Source organism: Eriocheir sinensis, unplaced genomic scaffold, assembly GCF_024679095.1.
Source record: "Eriocheir sinensis breed Jianghai 21 unplaced genomic scaffold, ASM2467909v1 Scaffold787, whole genome shotgun sequence".
Taxonomy (NCBI): domain Eukaryota; kingdom Metazoa; phylum Arthropoda; class Malacostraca; order Decapoda; family Varunidae; genus Eriocheir; species Eriocheir sinensis.
The window spans coordinates 114,179-136,048 of NW_026112150.1; the positions used below are offsets into that span (position 1 = coordinate 114,179).

At 42.4% G+C, this 21,870-nt stretch overlaps 1 protein-coding gene across 1 annotated transcript; it reads right to left on the reverse strand.

Annotated features, from left to right (window-relative positions):
* Positions 1-4,786: 4,786 nt before the first annotated feature.
* LOC126994400 (zwei Ig domain protein zig-8-like) lies at positions 4,787-21,070 on the reverse strand. Its single transcript, XM_050853714.1, has 6 exons — positions 21,064-21,070; positions 18,225-18,439; positions 15,489-15,699; positions 14,800-14,930; positions 8,358-8,526; positions 4,787-5,806 (listed from the first exon to the last, which is right to left on the reverse strand). Exons 1-6 carry the CDS (start codon positions 21,068-21,070, stop codon positions 5,646-5,648), a joined length of 894 nt encoding a protein of 297 aa, XP_050709671.1. The 3' UTR covers positions 4,787-5,645.
* Positions 21,071-21,870: the final 800 nt, after the last annotated feature.

Consider the following 21,870-nt stretch of genomic DNA (forward strand, 5'->3'; position numbering starts at 1 on the left):
GGGCAGGGAGAGAGTGGCAGCGATGATGAAGTGCTGAGGGTGACGGGTTGATGGTGACGTGTGTGTGTGTGTGTGTGTGTGTGTGTGTGTGTGTGACAGGAAAGACTGATAGAAAACACAAGAGAAAAGACTATCACGCACTCATTCACTGTAACAAAAGACGAACGAGAGAAAGTAGGAAGAAAATAAGAAGTATGTACCGTGAAAAAGTCTTATGCTTCACTCACGTCACATCAGAACATTCCTCTCAAAAGAAAAAGAAAAAAAGAAAACAATAATATCACGCACTCGTTCAAGGTAACACAAAAGACAAACGAAAATAGGAAGAAATCACGAAGAAAAATCTATAGTGCTTTCTTTCTTCTCCTTTCTTCTCCGAATTCCTATCCTTCAATCACATCATAACACAACATTCCTCTCAGTATCTTACCGGAAAAGTTAAGATTTACGTAGCTACTTCATGGATTCAAAAAAAGGCGACGGATCATAAATATTTACAAGTGTCCTCTGACCTTCCAAATACCGTGAACCTTCAATCCCGCTGAGTAACCTAAAGCCTAACAAAGCTATGCATGTTTTAAGTCTGGGAAGTTAGCCTAATACTATGTCTCGTTATTTTCTGAACTAAATAACATCTATCTCACTAATGCAATAAGAAAATCAACTATACTCAAACACTGGCCTGGGGAAATAGCCTAATACTACGATTCTTCTACATTTTGTGAACTATGTAACAACAACAAACTCCCTAATGTAATAACAAAATATATTATTCAAACGCGGGTCTTTGGGAATAGCATAATATTGTGAGCTTTCCATATTTTCGTAACTATACAAAAACTACATACATGGTTCCCACAATACAGGAGGGAGTTCAAGCTCAAGGGCCAAAATATGTAGGGAAAAACTAACAAAAAATGCCCTGACATAAATAAGCCCAATGTAATGAGAAAATCCATTACTCAAACAGGGCTAACAGCTAAGTGGCTCTCGCAGTAATGGTTCTAATGTGAAAATCTATTCTTTCTCAAACACGGTGCAGGAGATTGATAGCCTAGCATCAACTGTATATTCTGAGCGGGGAACTAGTCTGTTAAGATAAATAAGTACTATATAATAAGTATAATAAGTATGGTAAGTGTTGTTTAATAAGTACTGTATATTCTGAGTGCCCAATAAGTCTCATAAAATATATAAGTACCCGAAAATCGTAAAATAATAATAATAATAAAACGGGCCTGAGGGATAGCCTAATATTAATCTTTTCCATATTTTCTCAACTATTTCTTTATATATCGCTGGTTTAAATAAGTAACTAAGATAAAAATGTAGTGTAGTACAAAATCATATCAACACACTATTTAATTTATGAGTAGGCCTACCAAAAGACAAAAAATAACAAAACATTAACTGGTAGAGAAAAGCTACGTAAAATCTATATATAAAACCCAAACACAAAAATGTCAGATGTACCTACACAACCACATGTTCTATTTATAGGAACAAGGCACACAGAAAAAAAAAATAATAAACGCCCTCAAAATAAATATAAAAAAAGGCAGAGTATTCACTAAACAGAAAGGATAAAAATTCTGCCGCAATGGTGAGGACTAAAGCATTTCCATGTTAATTTTACTCACCACCACCACCACCACCGTCATCACTATCACCACCACCACCCACGTACATCCTCCCTCTCCTTTTCCTCTTCCAGTTTTCCTACTTAACACTACCTACAAACTCCTATCTCCTCTTCCTTTCTGTCCTATCCTACCCAATGCCAGAGGTCACTTCGTATATATGTATTAAGTGTGTGTGTGTGTGTGTGTGTGTGTTCTTAGGCTAATACTACAACAGTTCACATAATAGAGGACGCCGTAAATATGCATACGAAACACTGTGACCCATCGTATTTTATTTGTCTGTCGTAACACTCCAGTACCAGGCTATAAAAAATGCTCCAGTGCCATAAAAAGTCGAAGTAATTTGTGAGCAAACAGAAGGAGTGTATGATAAACAGACGTCAATTTTCAGAGTAAACACAAGTGGGAACGGATGAAAACAAGCCTCAATTTGAGAGTAAACCAACTTGGCTCTATCCTACTCTACGGCTTGCCAAGAGGTTCCTAAGCTAATAGAAGCTATATATGGCAAAGGAAGAGTAACTTATATGATGCGGAACGATAGATAAAACTTAAAATAAAACTAAACAGAGGCGATATCTAGCGAGCAAAAAAAAAAAAAAAAAAAAAAACTACGCTCTTTCCTACGGTTTGTCAAGAGGTTCCTAGGCTAACGTAAGACATGTAAAGCAACAGAGGAATGGCATATTAGCTAGGAAACGAGATATGGGCATGGAAATAAAACCAAACTAAACCAACGTGAGTAAACCAACTAAGCTCATTCATACTGTTAGGAGAAGACATATGGCATCAGAAAAGTGGTTTATATGGTAAGAATAAACAATCTGTGAATAAACCAACTACACTCATTTATATGGCTTAATAAGAGGGTCCTAAGCTAATAGAAGACATAGGAGGTATTACTAGAGTGGTTTATAAGGTAAGAAACGAAGATATGGGCATGGAAGTTAAACCAACCTAAAACAATCAGTGAATAAACCCACTACACTCATTTATATGGCTTAATAAGAGGGTCCTAAGCTAATAGAAGACATAAGAAGCATTACTAGAGTGGTTTATAAAGTAAGAAACGAAGATATGGGCATGGAAGTAAAACCAACCTAAAACAATCTGTGAATAAACCAACTACACTCATTTATATGGCTTAATAAGAGGGTCCTAAGCTAATAGAAGACATAGGAGGCATTACTAGAGTGGTTTATAAGGTAAGAAACGAAGATATGGGCATGGAAGTAAAACCAACCTAAAACAATCTGTGAATAAACCCACTACACTCATTTATACGGCTTTCTAAGAGGGTCCTAAGCTAATAGAAGACATAGGAGGTATTACTAGAGTGGTTTATAAGGTAAGAAACGAAGATATGGGCATGGAAGTAAAACCAACCTAAAACAATCTGTGAATAAACCAACTACACTCATTTATACGATTTTTTAAGAGGGTTCTAAGCTAATACAAGACATAGGAGGTATTACTTGAGTGGTTCATAAGGTAAGAGAGTAGAAGAAACGGTAAAAACAAATAAAAATAGAAGTAAACAAACGGAGGTTCCATCTGGCGGCGGAGCGGAGAAACACGTCCCTTCCCTCCAGTCCACCCGCCTACTCATACTATTTAGACGCTGTTTACCCATTTACCTATTATTTCCCTCCCTTCCCTAGCCACCCACAGCTTCTAAGAACATTCAAGGATGTCACACACTCACCTCAGCTCTGAAGACGACTCCTAACGGTCCGAAAAGTTCCCGAAAAGTTCCGCCGCACACGAAACACTCCCGCCATGCAAAACTTTGGCCGTCTCTCGCCTTCGTGTTTCGCTCGTAGTGGTTCGGAGTTTCGTTTCGCCGCTTTCGCTCAGCTTTAAATGTACAGCACGAGAGTCCGAGGTGTAAAAAACGTAATAGATATATGCCTCAGTGGATGAAATGTAGTAATAACCATGATCATTATAATATTTTCCATGATTTCAGATTAGGTAGATGGGATGGGCCGAAACCGAAGTGAATCTCAATGTTCCATTATTCTCGTTTTCTGGTATATACACAAGTTTCTGAATATGAAGACCTCTAATACACTACGCCACAAACAAATAATACCGATAATGGCGTTAATAATGCTTACAAAGAACATTAGGCTACAAACAGTGATGGAGCCGAAATGGAAATGCAAATCCTTCTCGTTTCACCATCATTGTTTTCTGATATATACAAGTTTCTGGATATGAGAACCTTTTAATAAATAATGTTTCAGTTAAAAATAATGATGGTAACGATAACAGTGCTTGCAGAGTGCGGTGGAAGGCTAATCACAGTGATGGAGCCGAAATGGAAATATGCAAATCCATTCTCTCACTATTATCGTACAGAGAGAAAATACACACGAGTTAAAGAATAAGAAACAAGGAAAATGTGCTCCAGTAAACTTAATAACAACAATGGTGATAATATTAATACTTACTGAGGCTTAGGCTGGCCGAGCGTGCTGAGTTGGGCCGAAACAGTTGGGTAAATCCGTACCGTTGAGAATATTACTATTATCATCGTCTATACATTTTTGTGCTCACGCCCTGGACATGAAAAAAATATGAAAACGGTAAAAATAAAGGCAGGCTCGTTGGAAGGACTTTTTTTTTATTATTCTGCTAAAAAAGAAAAGACGAGAGCATTCATTCATATATATGCGTAGTTCTGTATGGTCGGATTTCATATTTTAAACACACACACACACACACACACACACACACACACACACGAAAGGCCATCACAATATTGTTCCAGCAAAGGAGTGAAGTAAAAAAAAATTCTCCCTACCTCCACTCCGCTTGGCAATAACAATATATATGTAAAAATAAATGATAATAAATAAATAAATAAACACATACACACATATATGGAGACACACAAACACGGAGCCTAACTTAAAATATTGCTGGAGTGTTTTCAACCTATATAACTAAAAGGATGAAAAATAGATTCAATAAACAAAAACAAAAGGTATGAAAAAAAGGTTATATATTTATCCAGTCATCCATCACACAACTGGAAAAATACCTGCCCCTGGAACACACACACACACACACACACACACACACACACACACACACACACACACAAGGGAATGCTTAAAAAAAAAAACGTTGCCAGTACCTTTTATTGGAAAATCACGAACAAGAAATATGAGTAAAATCCATTGAATAATATATTGAGCTACAGAGAAAATGATGATATGACCTTACCTTTGTACTTTACTATGTAGCATCGCAGTAGGCCTATACGACACCAAAAAAACGTGCCATCGCAGTAGGCCTATGTAATAAAAAAATGTGTATAAAAGGTATTAAAGTATAAAAAATGGGTTCCTTGTCAAATTCGGCTTATTTTCATTATTTCTTTATTTATGTATTATTTATCTATTTCTGGTGAGTTTACTTAAGTTTTTTTCATATATATTATCATACCTATTTTGGCAACATTTACATATATACAAAGAAAAGAATAATTACCTTCGACTAGTGAAACATTATTATTATCACTATTATCATTATCATTATTATTATCATCATTATAAACTTCAATATTTGTCTCTGTTACGGATAAATAGAATACGGGAAATATATTATACGCAAAAATAATTATGAAAATCCTTCTCCTCGTGCTACAATAACATTAGAGAGAGAGAGAGAGAGAGAGAGAGAGAGAGAGAGAGAGAGAGAGAGAGAGAGAGAGAGAGAGAGAGAGAGACATCAATCCATCCATTAATTCAGACTGACAGACATATACAGTTAAACAGACAGATACACAGTCAAACACACAAACAGACAGACAGATAATGAGACAGACAGACAGACAGTTCCCCTCCCCCTTCCCCTCCTCCGTCCCTCAGCCCACTTGACCTCTGACCTCCTGGCGTAAATCAGACAAACACACACGGTTAAACAGACAAACTAAACAGAACTAGACAACAAACATACCCCCAACACGCCCCCCTCCACACAAACACGCCCTCAGTCACCGCAAGAGGGCAGCACGGGTGGACCTAACTCCCACGGCCACGCCCACGCCACCAGCAGCAGCAGGAGGAGGTGAAGGAAAGAGAGCACGTAGAAGCAGGGAAAGCTGGAAGGGGTAACTCCGGCGTTGGTCTGTACAGCGGCTGGCGACTCACCTGAGAAGAGAAATGGTGATAATGAGTAAGAGTATAATGAGTATGATGACAATGAGTAAGAATAAGTAATAATGAGTGATAAGAATAATGATGACGAGAAAAGAAAGTAGCTTACAATAGAAAAGAAAGTAATAATGAGTAATAAATGAAAATGAGTATGATATCAATGGGTAACAATGAGTAAGAATGAGTAACAATGATGACGATGATGAAAATAGAAAGTAATCATAAAATATAAAGCAATAATGAGTAATAGATAATGAGTGTAATGAGTATGATAACAATGAGTAATAATGAGTCATATTAATAATGAGAATAGAGTAATAATAAGACGAAGAAAAGAGATGATAAGATAATGATATGAGATGAGAGATGAGGAAAAGAGAAAGAGAGGAATTAGAGAAATAAAAAGCAGAAACGTAGTAGAAAAAATGAGATGAAGAACTTATTAGGGTTTGCTTTGGGTATTTTTATTGACATTATGTTATTTCCATTCTATTCTTTATCTGTCAATTAGTGTCATGTTTCACGCAATTATTGTTTTTTTTTTCCTTTATCCAGAATTTGTGACGTTTATTTTTCGTCCCTGTAAAAAATTAAAAAAAGATATAAGGAGATAAATTTACGTACTTTATTATTTATTTTCAGTTTTCTTTTTTTTTTTTTCTTTTTTTGGTCAGTAGTCGATAAACTAACCACTAAGCTACTAAACACACACACACACACACACACACACACACACACACACATACACACACACACACACTAGACGTAACATCACTGGAGGCAATCTCTCTCTCTCTCTCTCTCTCTCTCTCTCTCTCTCTGTTTACATTATCACAGGAGCGCGTCTAAAGCTGCAATGATCTTATTAGACCCGCGACAGGGAGAGAGAGGGAATCAAGGAGGGCAGGTAAAGGTAACGTTGGGGGCATGGGATAAGCTACGCGTGGCCTCCGTGCTCATCTCCGTCACAAGGAAGGAGAAAAGTAAAAGCATATCAGATTAGCGAGCTTTTTTGTTGCTGTATTCTGCTGATTGCCCTTGAGCTGAATCATTCACCATAAAAATATAAAAATCTATTCCCTTTACCTTCTCTTTCTTTTTGTTTTTCTTTCTTCCAATTCGTCTTAGTTCAAAAGGAGAATATTTCAGCATAGGGAAGTTTAGTTAAATACAACTGAACATATGAATAAGAAAAAAACTTAGTTATATATATAAATAATAGAATTTAAGCGTAAATACAAAGAGAATATCGGAAAATGAGAGAGAGAGAGAGAGAGAGAGAGAGAGAGAGAGAGAGAGAGAGAGAGAGAGAGAGAGAGAGAGAGAGAGAGAGAGAGAGAGAGAGAGAGAGTAGCAGTCCTTACACCCTTATATGCTTGTTCTTCTTAATGAATTGGTTTATCATTTAGGCCCCCCTCCTCCTCCTCCTCTTCCTCCTCCTCCTCTTTCTCCTCCTCCTCCTCTTCCTCCTCCTCCTCTTTCTCCTCCTCCTTCTCCTCCTCCTTCTCCTCCTCCTCCTCCTCCTCCTACTACTACTAATAATAATAATAATACTAATACTACTACTACTACTACTACAACGCATAGCAAATCACACTTAATTAAAACAACACTTAACACTACAGTATCAAGAACATCGAACTCTTTTAATTAGCGTTATCAGCACTAATGGAGTTACTTCCAGGAATAAAAAATAATCGCAGTAAAAGTAATCATAATGAAAAATAAATACAAGTGTTTCGATGCTTTTAAGAGGATCAGCGGATGGCGGAAAGGTGTTAGGAAGGCTATTTGATCCTCTTCGTCCCTCGACCTTATGATCCGCCGAGCCAGGTAATGCATAACAGGTAGCATCGTCAGGTAGAGGCAATGTAACAGGTGTGTGTGGGTGTTGATTAAATGTTGTTCTTAGTTAATTGCAGGTAAGAGGAAAAAATGCAGGTTGATTATTGTTTTTGTTTACGATGTTTTTTTTTATATGACTTTAATAAATCCTGTTTCTGATATTCTTTTTTTATGAGGATAATGTGAAAAGTATGATTATTAGACCTGATTACAACAATTTTATATCTTACAATAATGATAAAAAAATCCTGCTTTGTATTATTATTATTTTTTTTTATCATCACTATTATTATTATTATTATTATTATTATTATTATTATTATTATTATTATTATTATTATTATTATTATTATTTTCAAGGGCTTTAAGCTTCAGTCTGAAAGGTACGAGAAAACAAGATTATTCTCTCTCTCTCTCTCTCTCTCTCTCTCTCTCTTTTTCCGTTCCATTGCCTCTCATTCCTTCCCATTCCACCGTCAATTTGTCTACGCCACACCTTGCTGACCCGTCATCTCTCTCTCTCTCTCTCTCGCTGGCAATTACGACAATCATACGTGCAAAGTGAGTTAGTAGGCATAGGTCTCTCTCTCTCTCTCTCTCTCTCTCTCTCCTTTCCTATCCCGCTTCACCCCCCGTCTTCTCACCCTTCCCCCTACACACACACACACACACACACACACACACACACACACACACGCACCGTTCAGCACGTGCACGCGCAGGGCGGAGGGCGCGGTGTTGGAGGGCGCGCACGTGTAGTTGCCGGAGTCCCGCGGCCGCGCGTCCTGGATCAGCAGGAAGCCGCGCGTCGTATTGCCGCGCTCCGTCACCACCGTCACGCCGCCGCGCTCCGACTCGTAGTTCACAACCTGGAGAAAGAGGAGGGGAGGAGCTTAGTGGGGGAGGAGAATGAAGGGTGTAGTGGTGGGGGAGAGAAGGGGTGTTGTGCTGGGGGGGTAAGAGAAGGGAATGGGAGGAAGGGAAGTGTGAGGGGGTGATGGGTGAGAAGGGAAGGAAGGGAATGGGGGTTGAGAGAGGAGGTTATAAGGAGCTAAGTGAGGCTGGGAGAGAGGTGTGATAAGGAGAGACAGGAGGGGGCGAGGGATGCTAAAAATGGGAGAGAAGGGAGAGGGGAGGGGGTAGGAGTGCTAAGAGGAAGGAGGGGAGAGGGGTGCAGAGTGAGGGGGAGAGGGGGGTAAGGGGGGCTAGGTGTGCTAAGGGAAGCTGAGGGGGGTGAGGGGTGTTGAGTCAGAGGAGGGGGAGAGGGGGGTAAGGGGGGGCCAGGTGTGCTAAGGGGCGGGAGGGACGAGGGGTGCTGAGAGAGGGGGAGGAGGGGGGGTAAGGGGGGCTAGGTGTGCTAAGGGGGTGAGGGTGAGTTAAGAGGGGGTAGGGGGCAGGTGTGCTAAGGGAGCCAGACTTACGAGTTGGCAATAACAGAAACAAGAGACTGAATACACGACCTGCATCTGATAACATGCCTCACCCCCCCACCCCTACCCCTTCTCTCTCTCTCTCTCTCGAAATTGGGGACAGGAACCAGATGCAACACACGACAGGCAACACAAGACAAAACAAGACAAGTGACAAAGAACAAAGGACGATGCAGAAAAGAATAATAAAAGAATAACGGTCTCACACGCACACACACACACACTCACCTCATTAACATTATTACTGGTACAAGTATCTATTACATCTATTTGTCGATACCTTTTAATATATCATCCTTTCAAATACACACAATTATTTCACTTTGTATTCAGTTGCACAATCACACATGCACACACACTAACACACCCTTTTCAAACACGTATATATATCAGGTAGCTATCAATAATTATTAGTTCATCTACCTACTTAATTACCTTCATCTTTCTAAATATACACTCATTATACTTAACTTTCCACATAAACAAACTAATGATCGTATAATTAATCTTTCTATATATCCACGAATAACAATCTTCACCTAGCTAAATATACACTCATTATCTCTACCTTTCCATAAATGCACTAATGATCTCTACCTTTAAAAATCCACTCAATACCTTAACTACATTCCTTACATACACTTCTTTTCATCAACGTTTCTTAACACTCACAAATCCTCCAAATCCACACTCCTTCCTTTTCAACCTAACCTTCAGAGTCACATCCACACAGAGGTCAGCCCGAGTCTTCATCAGCGAGCGTGTCCTTCATCATTTCGACGCGACACGGGCCTGGCAGAGACGTGTGGGCGGCGGGGTCAGCGGGGAACAGAGGGACACTAAGCCAGAGGGACGAGGTAGGGGCTGGTTGTACACTTGCGAACGAGGAACAGCAGACTACGGGAGATATGTTGTAGACGCTATGCTGCCTTTCCTTTCTCTTCGTCTCCCTCTGTGTGTGTGTGTCTGTGTGTGTGTGTGTGTGTGTGTGTGTGTGTGTGTTTGTGTGTGTGTGTGTTAGTGTATCCTTGCCCCTCTACTTTTTCTCCTATTTTCTCTCTCTTCTCTGTTTTAGTTCCTTTTAATTATCTCCCTCTCTCTTTGTATGTTAGTTACCTTCTGTGATCTTCTCTTTCTCTTCTATCCTCTCCTTCTCTCTGTGTTGGTATATATCTCCTCTTGTTCCTCTTCCTTCTCTTTCTCTCTTGCGCCTCTTCTCTTCCTCTATCTCCTCTTGTTCCTCTTCCTTCCCTTTCTCTCTGGGTGTTAGTGTTCTCTTGCTCCTCTTCTCTTCCTCTATCTCCTCTTTTTCCTCTTCCCTTCACTTTCTCTCTGGGGGTCATTGTTTTCTTCCTCCTCTTCTTTTCCTCTCTTCTCTCCCTTGTGTGTTTGTGCTTCCGTAGTCTTTCTTTTCCTCTCGTCTCTTTCTCCAACGGGATGCTGGTGGAGTTCCTCGCTGTAATTGGTAACACTGGCACAGTTTTGAAGCACGGACGATCACTCAGAATGGCCCCGTGTGTCTGCGTCTCTTCAGTTCCTTTATTCTTTATTCACTTTTATTTTGCGTTTGCGTGCTGGGAATAACGTTCAGCTTTTCTCCTTTTTCTTTCTTTCTTTCTTCATCTGGTTCTTCTTTTCTACCCTTTTAATATTGTTTTCTCTACGAGCTTCCATCGATAAAAATAGCTCAGTATCATTATTTTTTTTCTCCTTTTTCTTTCTTTCTTTCTTTCTTTCTTTCTTCTTCTGGTTCTTCTATTCTATCCTTTTATTTTTGTTTTCTCTATGAGCTTCCAACGATAAAAATGGCTCAGTATCATTATTTTTTTTTCTCCTTTTTCTTTCTTTCTTTCTTTCTTCTTCTTTTTCCTCCGCTTCTTCTTTTATCCTTATATTTTTGTTTTCTCTATGAGCTTCCAACGATAAAAATAGCTCAGTATCATTAATTTTTTTTCTCCTTTTTCTTCCTTTCTCTCTTTCTTCTTCTTTTTCCTCCGCTTCTTCTTTTTATCGTTTTATTTTTGTTTTCTCTATGAGCTTCCAACGATAAAAATAGCTCAGTATCATTAATTTTTTTTCTCCTTTTTCTTTCTTTCTTTCTTTCTTCTTCTTTTTCCTCCGCTTCTTCTTTTTATCCTTATATTTTTGTTTTCTCTATGAGCTTCCAACGATAAAAATAGCTCAGTATCATTAATTTTTTTTCTCCTTTTTCTTTCTTTCTTTCTTTCTTCTTCTTTTTCCTCCGCTTCTTCTTTTCTCCTTATATTTTTGTTTTCTCTATGAGCTTCCATCGATAAAAATAGCTCAGTATCATTATTTTTTTTCTCCTTTTTCTTCCTTTCTTTCTTCTTCTTTTTCCTCCGCTTCTTCTTTTATCCTTATATTTTTGTTTTCTCTATGAGCTTCCAACGATAAAAATAGCTCAGTATCATTATTTTTTTTCTTCTCCTTTTTCTTCCTTTCTTTCTTTCTTCTTCTGTTTCTTCTATTCTATCCTTTTATTTTTGTTTTCTCTATGAGCTTCCATCGATAAAAATGGTTCAGTATCATTATTTTTTTTCTCCTTTTTCTTTCTTTCTTTCTTTCTTCTTCTTTTTCCTCCGCTTCTTCTTTTATCGTTTTATTTTTGTATTATTATTTTTTTACATAATCAGGATAATCAAGTCAAGCTCAATTTTTAGTTACTCATTTTTCTCATTTTCTCCATTTTTTTTCCTTTTTTTTTATCATTTTTAGCATCACGATGAAAAAGAAACAAAAAACTGGGGCATCTTTTAAATTAGGATAATCACAAACGTATTCCAAATTAATTATCTTAGCCCGAGGCCGCGAGATAATATGCTGGGTTTTATTACAGGTAAGTCTCGTAATATCACTGAATTATTATCATTATTATTATTATTATCATTTGTAGTAGTGGTGGTAGTAGTGGTGGTGGTGGTAGTTGTAGTAGTGGTGGTGGTGGAGATAGTAGTAGTAGTAGTAGTAGTAGTAGTAGTAGTAGTAGTAGTAGTAGTAGTAGTAGTAGTAATAGTAGTAGTAGTAGTAGTAATAGTAGTAGTAGTAGTAGTAGTAGTAGTAGTAGTAGTAGTAGTAGTAGTAAATAATATGTATGTTAATTAACTGACCTCTTTCCTCTTCCTCTTAACTCTCTCTTTCTCTTTCCTCTTATTTTTAACTTTCCTTTCCTCTTTCCCATTCCTTCTTCCCTCTTTACTCTTCCTCTTAAACCTCCTTCTTAACCCTTCCTCTTTCTCATAACTCTCCCTCCTTCCTCTCCCTCTTACCTCCTTTCTCCTTCCTTTTTTCTCTTAATTATCTCGCTTTCCTCTTCCTGTTACCTTCCTCCCTCAACCATTCCTCTTCTTCTCTTTCCTCTTACTCTTACCTCCCTCCTCTCCTCATCCTCTTAACCCTCCTTACTTCCCTCTCTCACACCTGACCTCACATCTGCCTCAAGTCACAGGTACAACAGGTAACCTTGACAAGCCGGGCAGGTGTGTCGCGCCGCAGCTGCCTCACCGCTAATCTAGGAGCTATTAACACACCTGTGAGCCCCGAGCGGAAAGGTGAGCGGCAGGTGTGTGTGTGTGGTTGACAGATTGGCAGGTGAAGCGCAGGAGCAAAGTGGACAGGTAGGGGGGTAGGGGAGAAGGTAAGATGAGAGGTAAGAAGATGAGGTAGGTAAGTAGGTAGGTAGGTAGGTAGGAGGGAAGGATGAAAGGTAGTTAGGTAGGGAAGGAGAGAGGGAGGGAGGAATGTAGGTAGGCGGATAGGTAGAAAGGTAGATAAGGGCAAGCAAGACAGGTAGAAGAAACAAGCATGTAGGAAGAACAGGTCTAAAATGAGTAGGCAGGAAGGAAGATAGGAAAGAAAATAGGTACGATAGATAGGTAGGGAGGGAGAGAGATAAGCAGGAAGGTGGACAGATAGAGAGATTGGTAGATACAGGAAAAAGCAAACAGTACAGGTAGGGGAAACAAACAGATGAAAGGGACAGGTAATTGGGTAGATAAAAAGGTAGGAACAGGTAACATATGTGTGTAGCCAGGTAAGGTAAGGACTAACATCTTCCCTACTCGTCCATAACAGAAATTTTATACATTCAAACACGAAAACCGACCTTACCAAACGTGTGTGTGTGTGTTTGTTTGTGTGTGATGAAAAGGCAGAGACTAAAAAGGATGAGAAGGAAGGATATGGGATAAAAGTTGATGGAAGGAAAGAGGAAAGGAAGAGGAAAAGCCGGAATGAAAGGAAGGCGAGGAGATAGGATGTGAAAGGTACAGAAAGAGAAAGGGGAAAGAAAAGGAAGAAGATGGAGAGAAAAAGGAAAAGGAAGGAATGGAATGGGAAATAGATAGAAAAGGAAGAGAAGGGAAGGGCTCGGGAAAGGGAAAGGAAGGGAAATGAAATGAGGGGAGAAGAAGAAAGGGGAAAAGGGATGAGGAGGAAGGGGAACAGAAGGAAAGGGAAGGGAAAGGAAGGGCTCGGGGAAGGGAAATGAAATGAGGGGAGTAGAAGAGAAGAGGAAAAGGGATGAGGAGGAAGGGGAATAGAAGGAAAGGGAAGGGAAAGGAAGGGAAATGAAATGAGGGAAGAAGAAGAGAAGGGAAAAAGGGATGAGGAGGAAGGGGAACAGAAGGAAAGGGAAAAGGAAAGCGATTGGAAAGGAAGGGTAAGCGATTGGAAGGAAAAAAAAAGATGAGTGGGTGAAGATAGGGAGAAAGGGAAGGGGAAGGGATGTTAAGGGGAGAGGAAAAAGGGAGGGGGGGAGAAGGGGAGAGAGAGGGGAAGGAGAAAGGAAAAAAAAGATGAGATGAGAGAGAGAAAGGGAAGGGGAAGGGATGTTAAGGGGAGAGGAAAAAGGGAGGGGAGGAGAAGGGAGAGAGAGGGGGAGGAAGGAAAAAAAGGAGATGAGATGGGAGAAGAGAGAGAGAAAGGGAAGGGGAAGGGATGTTAAGGGGAAAGGAAAAAGGGAGGGGAGGAAAAGGGGAGAGAGAAGGGAAGGAGAAAGGAATAAAAGGAGATGAGATGAGAGAAAGGGAAGGGGAGAGGAAAAAGGGGTGGAGAGGAGAAGGGAGAGTGAGGGGGAGGAAGGAAAAAAAGGAGATGAGATGGGAGAAGAGAGAGAGAAAGGGAAGGGGAGAGGAAAAAGGGGGGGGAGGAGAAGGAGAGAGAGAGGGGAAGGGTGGGAGGGTCAAGGGCGTTTCAGACATAAATACTCCCTTCTTGAAAGCCGCCTCGACGCAGGTGTGGCGGGCGATGCAGCGGACGGGGGAGAGGGGGGTGGGGGAAGGAGTTTTACCTGTGATTCTACACCTGCGGAGGGAACGCGGCCACACCTGTCCCCCATTACTCGCCGGGTACACCTGGGCGCCACTATCTCACCTGGACACCTCCTTTTTGTTAGCGTGTGTGTATACCTGAAGCTGGCTGGGTACAAGTGTGCGTGCGTGTGTGTGTGTGTGTGTGTGTGTGTGTGTGTGTGTGTGTGTGTGTGTGTCCAGGGGGGGGGGGGGGGGAACTGCATACCTGTTCACTAACTTTCCCACAGGTGCAAAAAACACACACAAAATATTAAATACCTGTGAATACTTTAAATTAGTGCTTCGTGATGTTTACCTGAATGTGTAGTATTTGTGTTTACCTGCGTTTGTGTGTGTGTGTGTGTGTGCGTGTACCTGTGTGTGTAGTTATGTCGCCACGTACCTGTCCGTTGTGGTACCAGAAGATGTAGGCGGGCGGCTCAGGTGTGTGGCTGACGGTGCAGGTGAGGTTGATGGTGGAGCCGCGGTCCACGTGCATGTCCGGGGCGCCCACGATGCTGGCACGGGGGGCGGCTGGCGGAGAGGGGAGAAGGGAACATCATTCACAGCAACGGGTTCACAAAAAAAGTCATATCATGTAATACAGTCGAGATTATCAAGAGTAGGATGTATTAAGACGTCTCTATTACTGATTTTGAGCCTTTGTTTATGGCATCATGTATTTCTAGGGAATTTAACACTATATATCACTTATACAGCCTTCGCTCTGATTCCTCTCTCATAGAAATAGCAGAGAAAGAAAAGGTAAATGAGTGAATGTTTGATGAATTGAAGATGGAGTTTAACCCGGTAGCAGTGACGGGCCAAATTTGTGGCTTCACCGTGTAGCAGCGACGGGCCAAATTTGTGCCATGATTTAAACCCCCCAAAATAAATGATACATAAACTGATTACAAATGTTTCGATATATATTATGAAATGGTTTGTGTGAGTGATGATTTGTTTCTCCTTTTTCTCTCGCTTAGAGGCACCATTAAGAAACAATCCCCGCTGCTTCCGGGTTAAGAGGAAGTACTTTAAAAGAGACAACATACAGAGCACACACGCAAAAAAAAAGGTGTATACTCTCACCGTACACGTCGAGCCGCACGCTGAAGGTGAGAACGGGCCGGCGTGACACCTGGCAGTCGTAGAGGCCGGAGTCGCGTTCCTGGGCGTACCGGAGCTTGAGGATCCAGTCCCGTGAGGCGGCGGCGTGCACGGCCTCGAAGCGCTGGTCCGTCGTGTACGTGTACGTGCCCACCGTTAGGATGTGCAGGTCCCGCCGCCTGATCCACGACACCTGTGTACGTAGGGAAGGTGTGTGTATGAACGTGTGTACCTGTGTAGCTGTGTGTGTACAATTATGTGCGTAGGGAGAGAGGGGGAGAAAGTACCGTGTGGGGAGGAGGGGAGAGGTCATAGGGGAGGAAATGGACTGGGGAGAAGGATTAGTTGATGAGAGAGAGAGAGAGAGAGAGAGAGAGAGAGAGAGAGAGAGAGAGAGAGAGAGAGAGAGAGAGAGATACGTGTGTGTGTGTGTGTGTGTGTGTGTGTGTGTGTGTGTCCACCATATACTTGTCGTGGCTAACTCATTCCTGACATCTATGTGTTGGGGCGGTGGGAAGGTGAAGGGGGAGAGGGAAGGGAGATGAGAGAAGGGGAGGAAAGGCAAGGGAGAGGGAGAGAAGGGAGAGAATAGTGTGACGAGGGGTGATGCACTCGACATAGTAGCGAAGGGGAGGGAAGTGACGGGGAGGGACATGAAGGGAAGGGAAACGAAGAGGGAGGGAAAATAATGGGGAGGAAAATGAAGGGGGAGGAAAATTATAGGGGTGGGAGGGGAGGGGGAGGAGGAAGGACGTGGGGTCATTACTCGTAGTACTACCACCACCACCATCACCACCATCACCACCACCATCACCACCACAACCACCACCACTACAACCATCACCACCACCATCACCACCATCACCACCACCAACACCACCACTATCACCATCACCACCACCATTACCACCACCACCATCACCATCACCACCATCACCACCACTACCACCATCATCATCACCACCACCACCACAACCACCACCACCATCTAGTTAAGGCTATATTTGCAATGGGCGACATTTTTGGTAGTCTTATTTGAACTGTGACGAAACACACACACACACACACACACACACACACACACACACACACACACACACACACACACACACACACACACACAAACACACACACATTTAATTTCCACGTGACAGGGAAAAGAAGAAAAAAATGTTTGAAAAATGTAAGCCGGTTCATGCACGTTGTAGTTAAAAAGAAAAGGAAAAAAAAAAAACAGGAGTGACTAAACGAAAGAAAATACAGGAAAAAATTGTAGTGAAGTGTAAACATAAACAGAGTGAAAAAAAAAGATGAAAATAGAAATACATAGCGAAAAAGAAGAAAACCGAGGAAAAATACAAAAAATAAATATAAAACTGACTTACAACAACAAATCAGTCTTCAGGAAATACAAAACAACAAAGCAAATAACAACACAAAGAAAACGGAAACAGAAACACACAATCAGGGGAAACGAATGAAAAAAAAAATACAAAAAGAAATCAGAGAGGAGACAATACACGGCAAAACAAAACTATTAGACTCTTGGAAAACACGAACGAAACAAAACAAAACAATAAGATAAATAATAGACGTGAGTGGAAGGCGTAGAGAAAAATAGAAACAATAATAGAGGAAGACATAAGAGAAGGAGGAGGAGGAGGAAGAAGAGAAAGAGGAGAAGAGGAGGAGGTAGAGAGAGATACATTCAATATATTTAGTCAATCTCACCCAATTTAGGTCCATTTGGAGCCATTACACGGCCGGCATGCACCGAGGTCATCTAACAGGTAAGGGGAAGAGTTACCTGTTAATTAGCGCTGCCCAGGTGAACACAGGGCCACCGCTCCCGTGTGTGTGTGTGTGTGTGGGTGGGTGTGGGTGTGCTTGTGCGCGTGTGGGTGTGCGTGTGTGTATGTGTGTAATTCACCTCTTGGTCTGCTGCGGGTCTCTCTCGAGACAGCCAGCTGTTCCCCTACGGAAGAGCACAGAGCTCAGTGACCGATCTTTGGGAAGGACTGAGACCACTCACACACAACACACCGCGACAACGAGGTCACAACTCCTTGCCTTACGTCGCGTACCAACTCACTGCTATGTGAACAGGGGCTACACGTGAAAGAAGATAAACCCAACTTATCTTCACCCGGTCGGGGAATCGAACCCCGGTCCTTCTGGTTGTGAAGCAGACGCTCTAACCACTGAGCTACCGTGTGTGTGTGTGTGTGTGTGTGTGTGTGTGTGTGTGTGTGAGAGAGAGAGAGAGAGAGAGAGAGAGAGAGAGAGAGAGAGAGAGAGAGAGAGAGAGAGAGAGAGAGAGAGAGAGAGAGAGAGAGAGAGAGAGAGAGTGTGTGTGTGCTTGTGTGCGCGTGTTTCAAGAATGCAATACAGCCTTTGTCAAGTCTCGTCGGGCTCGGGAGGGAGTGAGTGAGGGGGAGGATTAGGGTAGGGGTGAGTGTGAGGGAGATCGCCAGCTCTTCCTCCCCTCCTACAATTAAAACGTCTGCCGGGTTGTGGAGGGTGGCGGGGGTGGTGTGGAAGTGCAGGTGGTGTGGTGGAGGTAGTGATGTGTTGACGGTGTGTGGGTGTGGCCCTCTGCTGTTAAAGTAAAGGGCCGGAAACTCGGTAGTCAGAAGTAAACTATACACACAGACACAGGTACACACACACGCACACAGGTACACACGCACGCAGGTACACACAGACAGATAGACTCACGCTGCCGCCGCCCAGGTGGTGCACCACACAGTGCAGGTAGGCGGTGCCGCCCGTCAGGGTGGACACCCTGCGGGGCGCCGCCTCGTCGAACACGGGCTGCAGGGGCCCGGGCGGCGCCAGGCCCCCGCCGCCCAGCTCCAGCAGCGGCTCGATGGGCGCCACGGGCCGGCTGCTGCTGCCGCCCAGCCGACCAGACTCCTCCGACAGGCGCGCCCCTGCAGCGAGACGCACGTTAGCACACAAACGCACACACACACACACACACACACACACACACACACACACACACACACACACGTGCACACACACACACACACACACACACACACACACACACACACACACACACACACACACACACACACACACACACACACACACACACACACACACACACACACACACACACACACACACACACTGGATGGAAAGTTACTTAAGGGAAAGAGAGATGAGAACAGTGGTAAGGGACATGAAATCGGAATGTAGAATTGTAGATAGTGGAGTGCCTCAAGGATCGGTATCAGCTTCCTCGAGGCTGGGCGTTCTGTACCGTCTCCGTCAGTTCTTCTCCCCTGCACAGTTGCTGTCCATATACAGGGGCCTTGTCCGCCCTCGTATGGAGTATGCATCTCATGTGTGGGGGGGCTCCACTCACACAGCTCTTCTGGACAGAGTGGAGGCTAAGGCTCTTCGTCTCATCAGCTCTCCTCCTCATACTGATAGTCTTCTACCTCTTAAATTCCGCCGCAATGTTGCCTCTCTTTCTATCTTCTATCGATATTTCCACGCTGACTGCTCTTCTGAACTTGCTAACTGCATGCCTCCCCCCCTCCCGCGGCCCCGCTGCACTCGACTTTCTACTCATGCTCATCCCTATACTGTCCAAACCCCTTATGCAAGAGTTAAACAGCATCTTCACTCTCTCATCCCTCACGCTGGTAAACTCTGGAACAATCTTCCTTCATCTGTATTTCCTCCTGCCTACGACTTGAACTCTTTCAAGAGGAGGGTATCAGGACACCTCTCCTCCTGTATTTGATCTTCTTTTCGGCCACCTCTTTTGTTTTACTTTAGGAGCAGCGAGTAGCGGGCTTTTTTTTATTATTGTTTTCTTTTTTTGTTGCCCTTGAGCTGCCTCCTTTGTTGTAAAAAAAAAAAACTTTTCCTGGTATATATACATGATATGCCAGAGAAAGTAAGCAGTTATATGAACCTGTTTGCAGACGATGCGAAACTGCTGAGACATAATTTATAAGAAACAGTAAAGACTGAAATTCTGCAAGAGAACCTAAACAAGATTTGGAAATGGAGTATGGAATGGGAGATGAAATTCGATGTGAAGAAATGTCATGTAATGGAAATGGAAATGAGTGAAGAGAGGCCAAAATTGACATATAAAATGGGAGATGGAGAAATATTTAAAAAGTTCAAGAAGAGAGAGATCTGGGAGTGACAATACAGGATAATCAACACTCTGAGAGTCATGTTAGTAGGATATTCAGTGATACGTATAGAATGGTAAGAAATATAGGATTAGCATTCCACTACATGAATAAGGATATGATGAAAAAGATAATAACCACTATGATTTGACCAAAACTGGAATATGTGGAAACTGTGTGGTCTCCCCATAAGAAGAAACACATAAAAAACTAGAAAGAATACAAAGGATGGCAACGAAAATGGTTCCAGAACTGGAGGGATTGTCATATGAAGAAAGGTTAAAGGAAATGGACCTACCAACACTGGAACAAAGAGAAAGGGGAGACCTAATACATATATATAAACTATTGACTAAAATGGAAGAAGTAGACAATGAGGAGTTACTACTAAGAGAAGGAAGAAACGTCAGCAACACACGAGGGCACAGTAAAAAGTTGAGGAAGGGAAGATGCTTGAGAGACATAAAGAAATATAGCTTCCCGCAAAGAAACACAGAGGTTTGGAACAGACTAAGTGAGGATGTAGCATCGGCGAAGGGAGTGTGCACAACTTTAAGGAAAAGCTGGACAAATACAGATATGGAGACGGGACCACACGAGCGTAAGCCCAGGCCCTGTAAAACTACAACTAGGTAAATACACACACACACACACACACACACACACACACACACACACACACACACACACACACACACACATCAAATAATAATAATAATAGGAAATACAGTGAACTGCCGTCTATATAAATACAATTGACGTCCTTTCAGCGCACCGCCATACACATTTACATCGCTGTCAACGTCATTTGTGAGTCTTCGTAACATCGAAAATCATTTTGCATACACGAGGGCTGTTTAATCCTGCTCGGGCGGAAGCGTCGGGGGCGGAGTTGCGCACGGTTTGGCCAAAAATAGCACCTCTTCCCAACATCATATATATGCCTGCTGCGACGTAGACACTTCAATTTTATTTAGTCGTCGGGGAGAAGGGAAAAAACAATAAAAATTATTATGTTTTTATTTTCGTTTTGAAATTGCCACACGGGTATTGATACCGATTTTAGACAAATTATTTAAATCTATCAGCGGCGCGAGGGGACGAGAATACGACAATAGCCAGCGCGACGTTAATAACGGTAACATGTATGAATCCTGCACACACACACACACACACACACACACACACACACACACACACACACACGCCGCCCCACCTCCCAACCCAGCGTTCTTTGAGGCCTCCAAACACGTGACGTCACACGCAACACATAGATAAAGCCAGATGTGAGATAAGCGGCGGAAAGAAACACACACACACACGCACACACACGAACACGCACCCATCCATCCCCCCCCCCCCCCACACACACACACACACACGTACCCGCTTACCCCTCATCCTCCACCCAAACAGAAGACCTATGGACCACTCACTCTCGCTAACACCCCAAACGGACAACACATAAGGCGCCAATCCGGAAAAATATCGGAAAAAAATCGCACCTCGCCATCGCTCGTGTGTACATCCCGGACCCATTTTCTTTGGCGGCCGCGGAAGGGTGGACTCGTGTGTTCCCGCCCGCGCTCCCTTTCAGCACGCTCCCCGCCTCATTTTACCGCCAAAAGCCACTGAATGTATCCTATCCCTCCTTCACGGGACTACTGCTGATGCTGGTTGCTGATTGTGGCCTCCTTTTTCTTTGCTCTGAGCGGCGCGGCTTCAGAGATAGACACAGAGAGGACGGGAAAGAAAGGGATATAAAAAGCGTGGGAGAGATAAGACCACTGAGCGAGGGAGAGGGACGGAGGGACCAGACGAGGCCATGAGAGTTTGGTTTTGGTGTATAATATCGAGTTTTTGGTGATTTTATGTTAGTTTGGGGTTGTGGTTGAGACTTGAGGTTGTGAATTTGTTTATATATCTTCTTTTTCAAGGGACAAAAATAAATATATGGAAAGAAATTAACAGAAAAGAGATAGAGAAAGCGAGAGAATTTGGTTTGGTATATAATTTTGGGTTTCTGGTGATTTTATGTAAGTTTCTCCTTGAGGTTGAGGTATGAGGTTGTGAATTTGTTTATATATCTTCTTTTTCAAGGGATGGAAATAAATATATGGAAAGAAATTATCAGAAAAGAGATAGAGAAACGAGTTTGGTTTGGTATATAATTTTGGGATTCTGGTGATTTTATGTAAGTT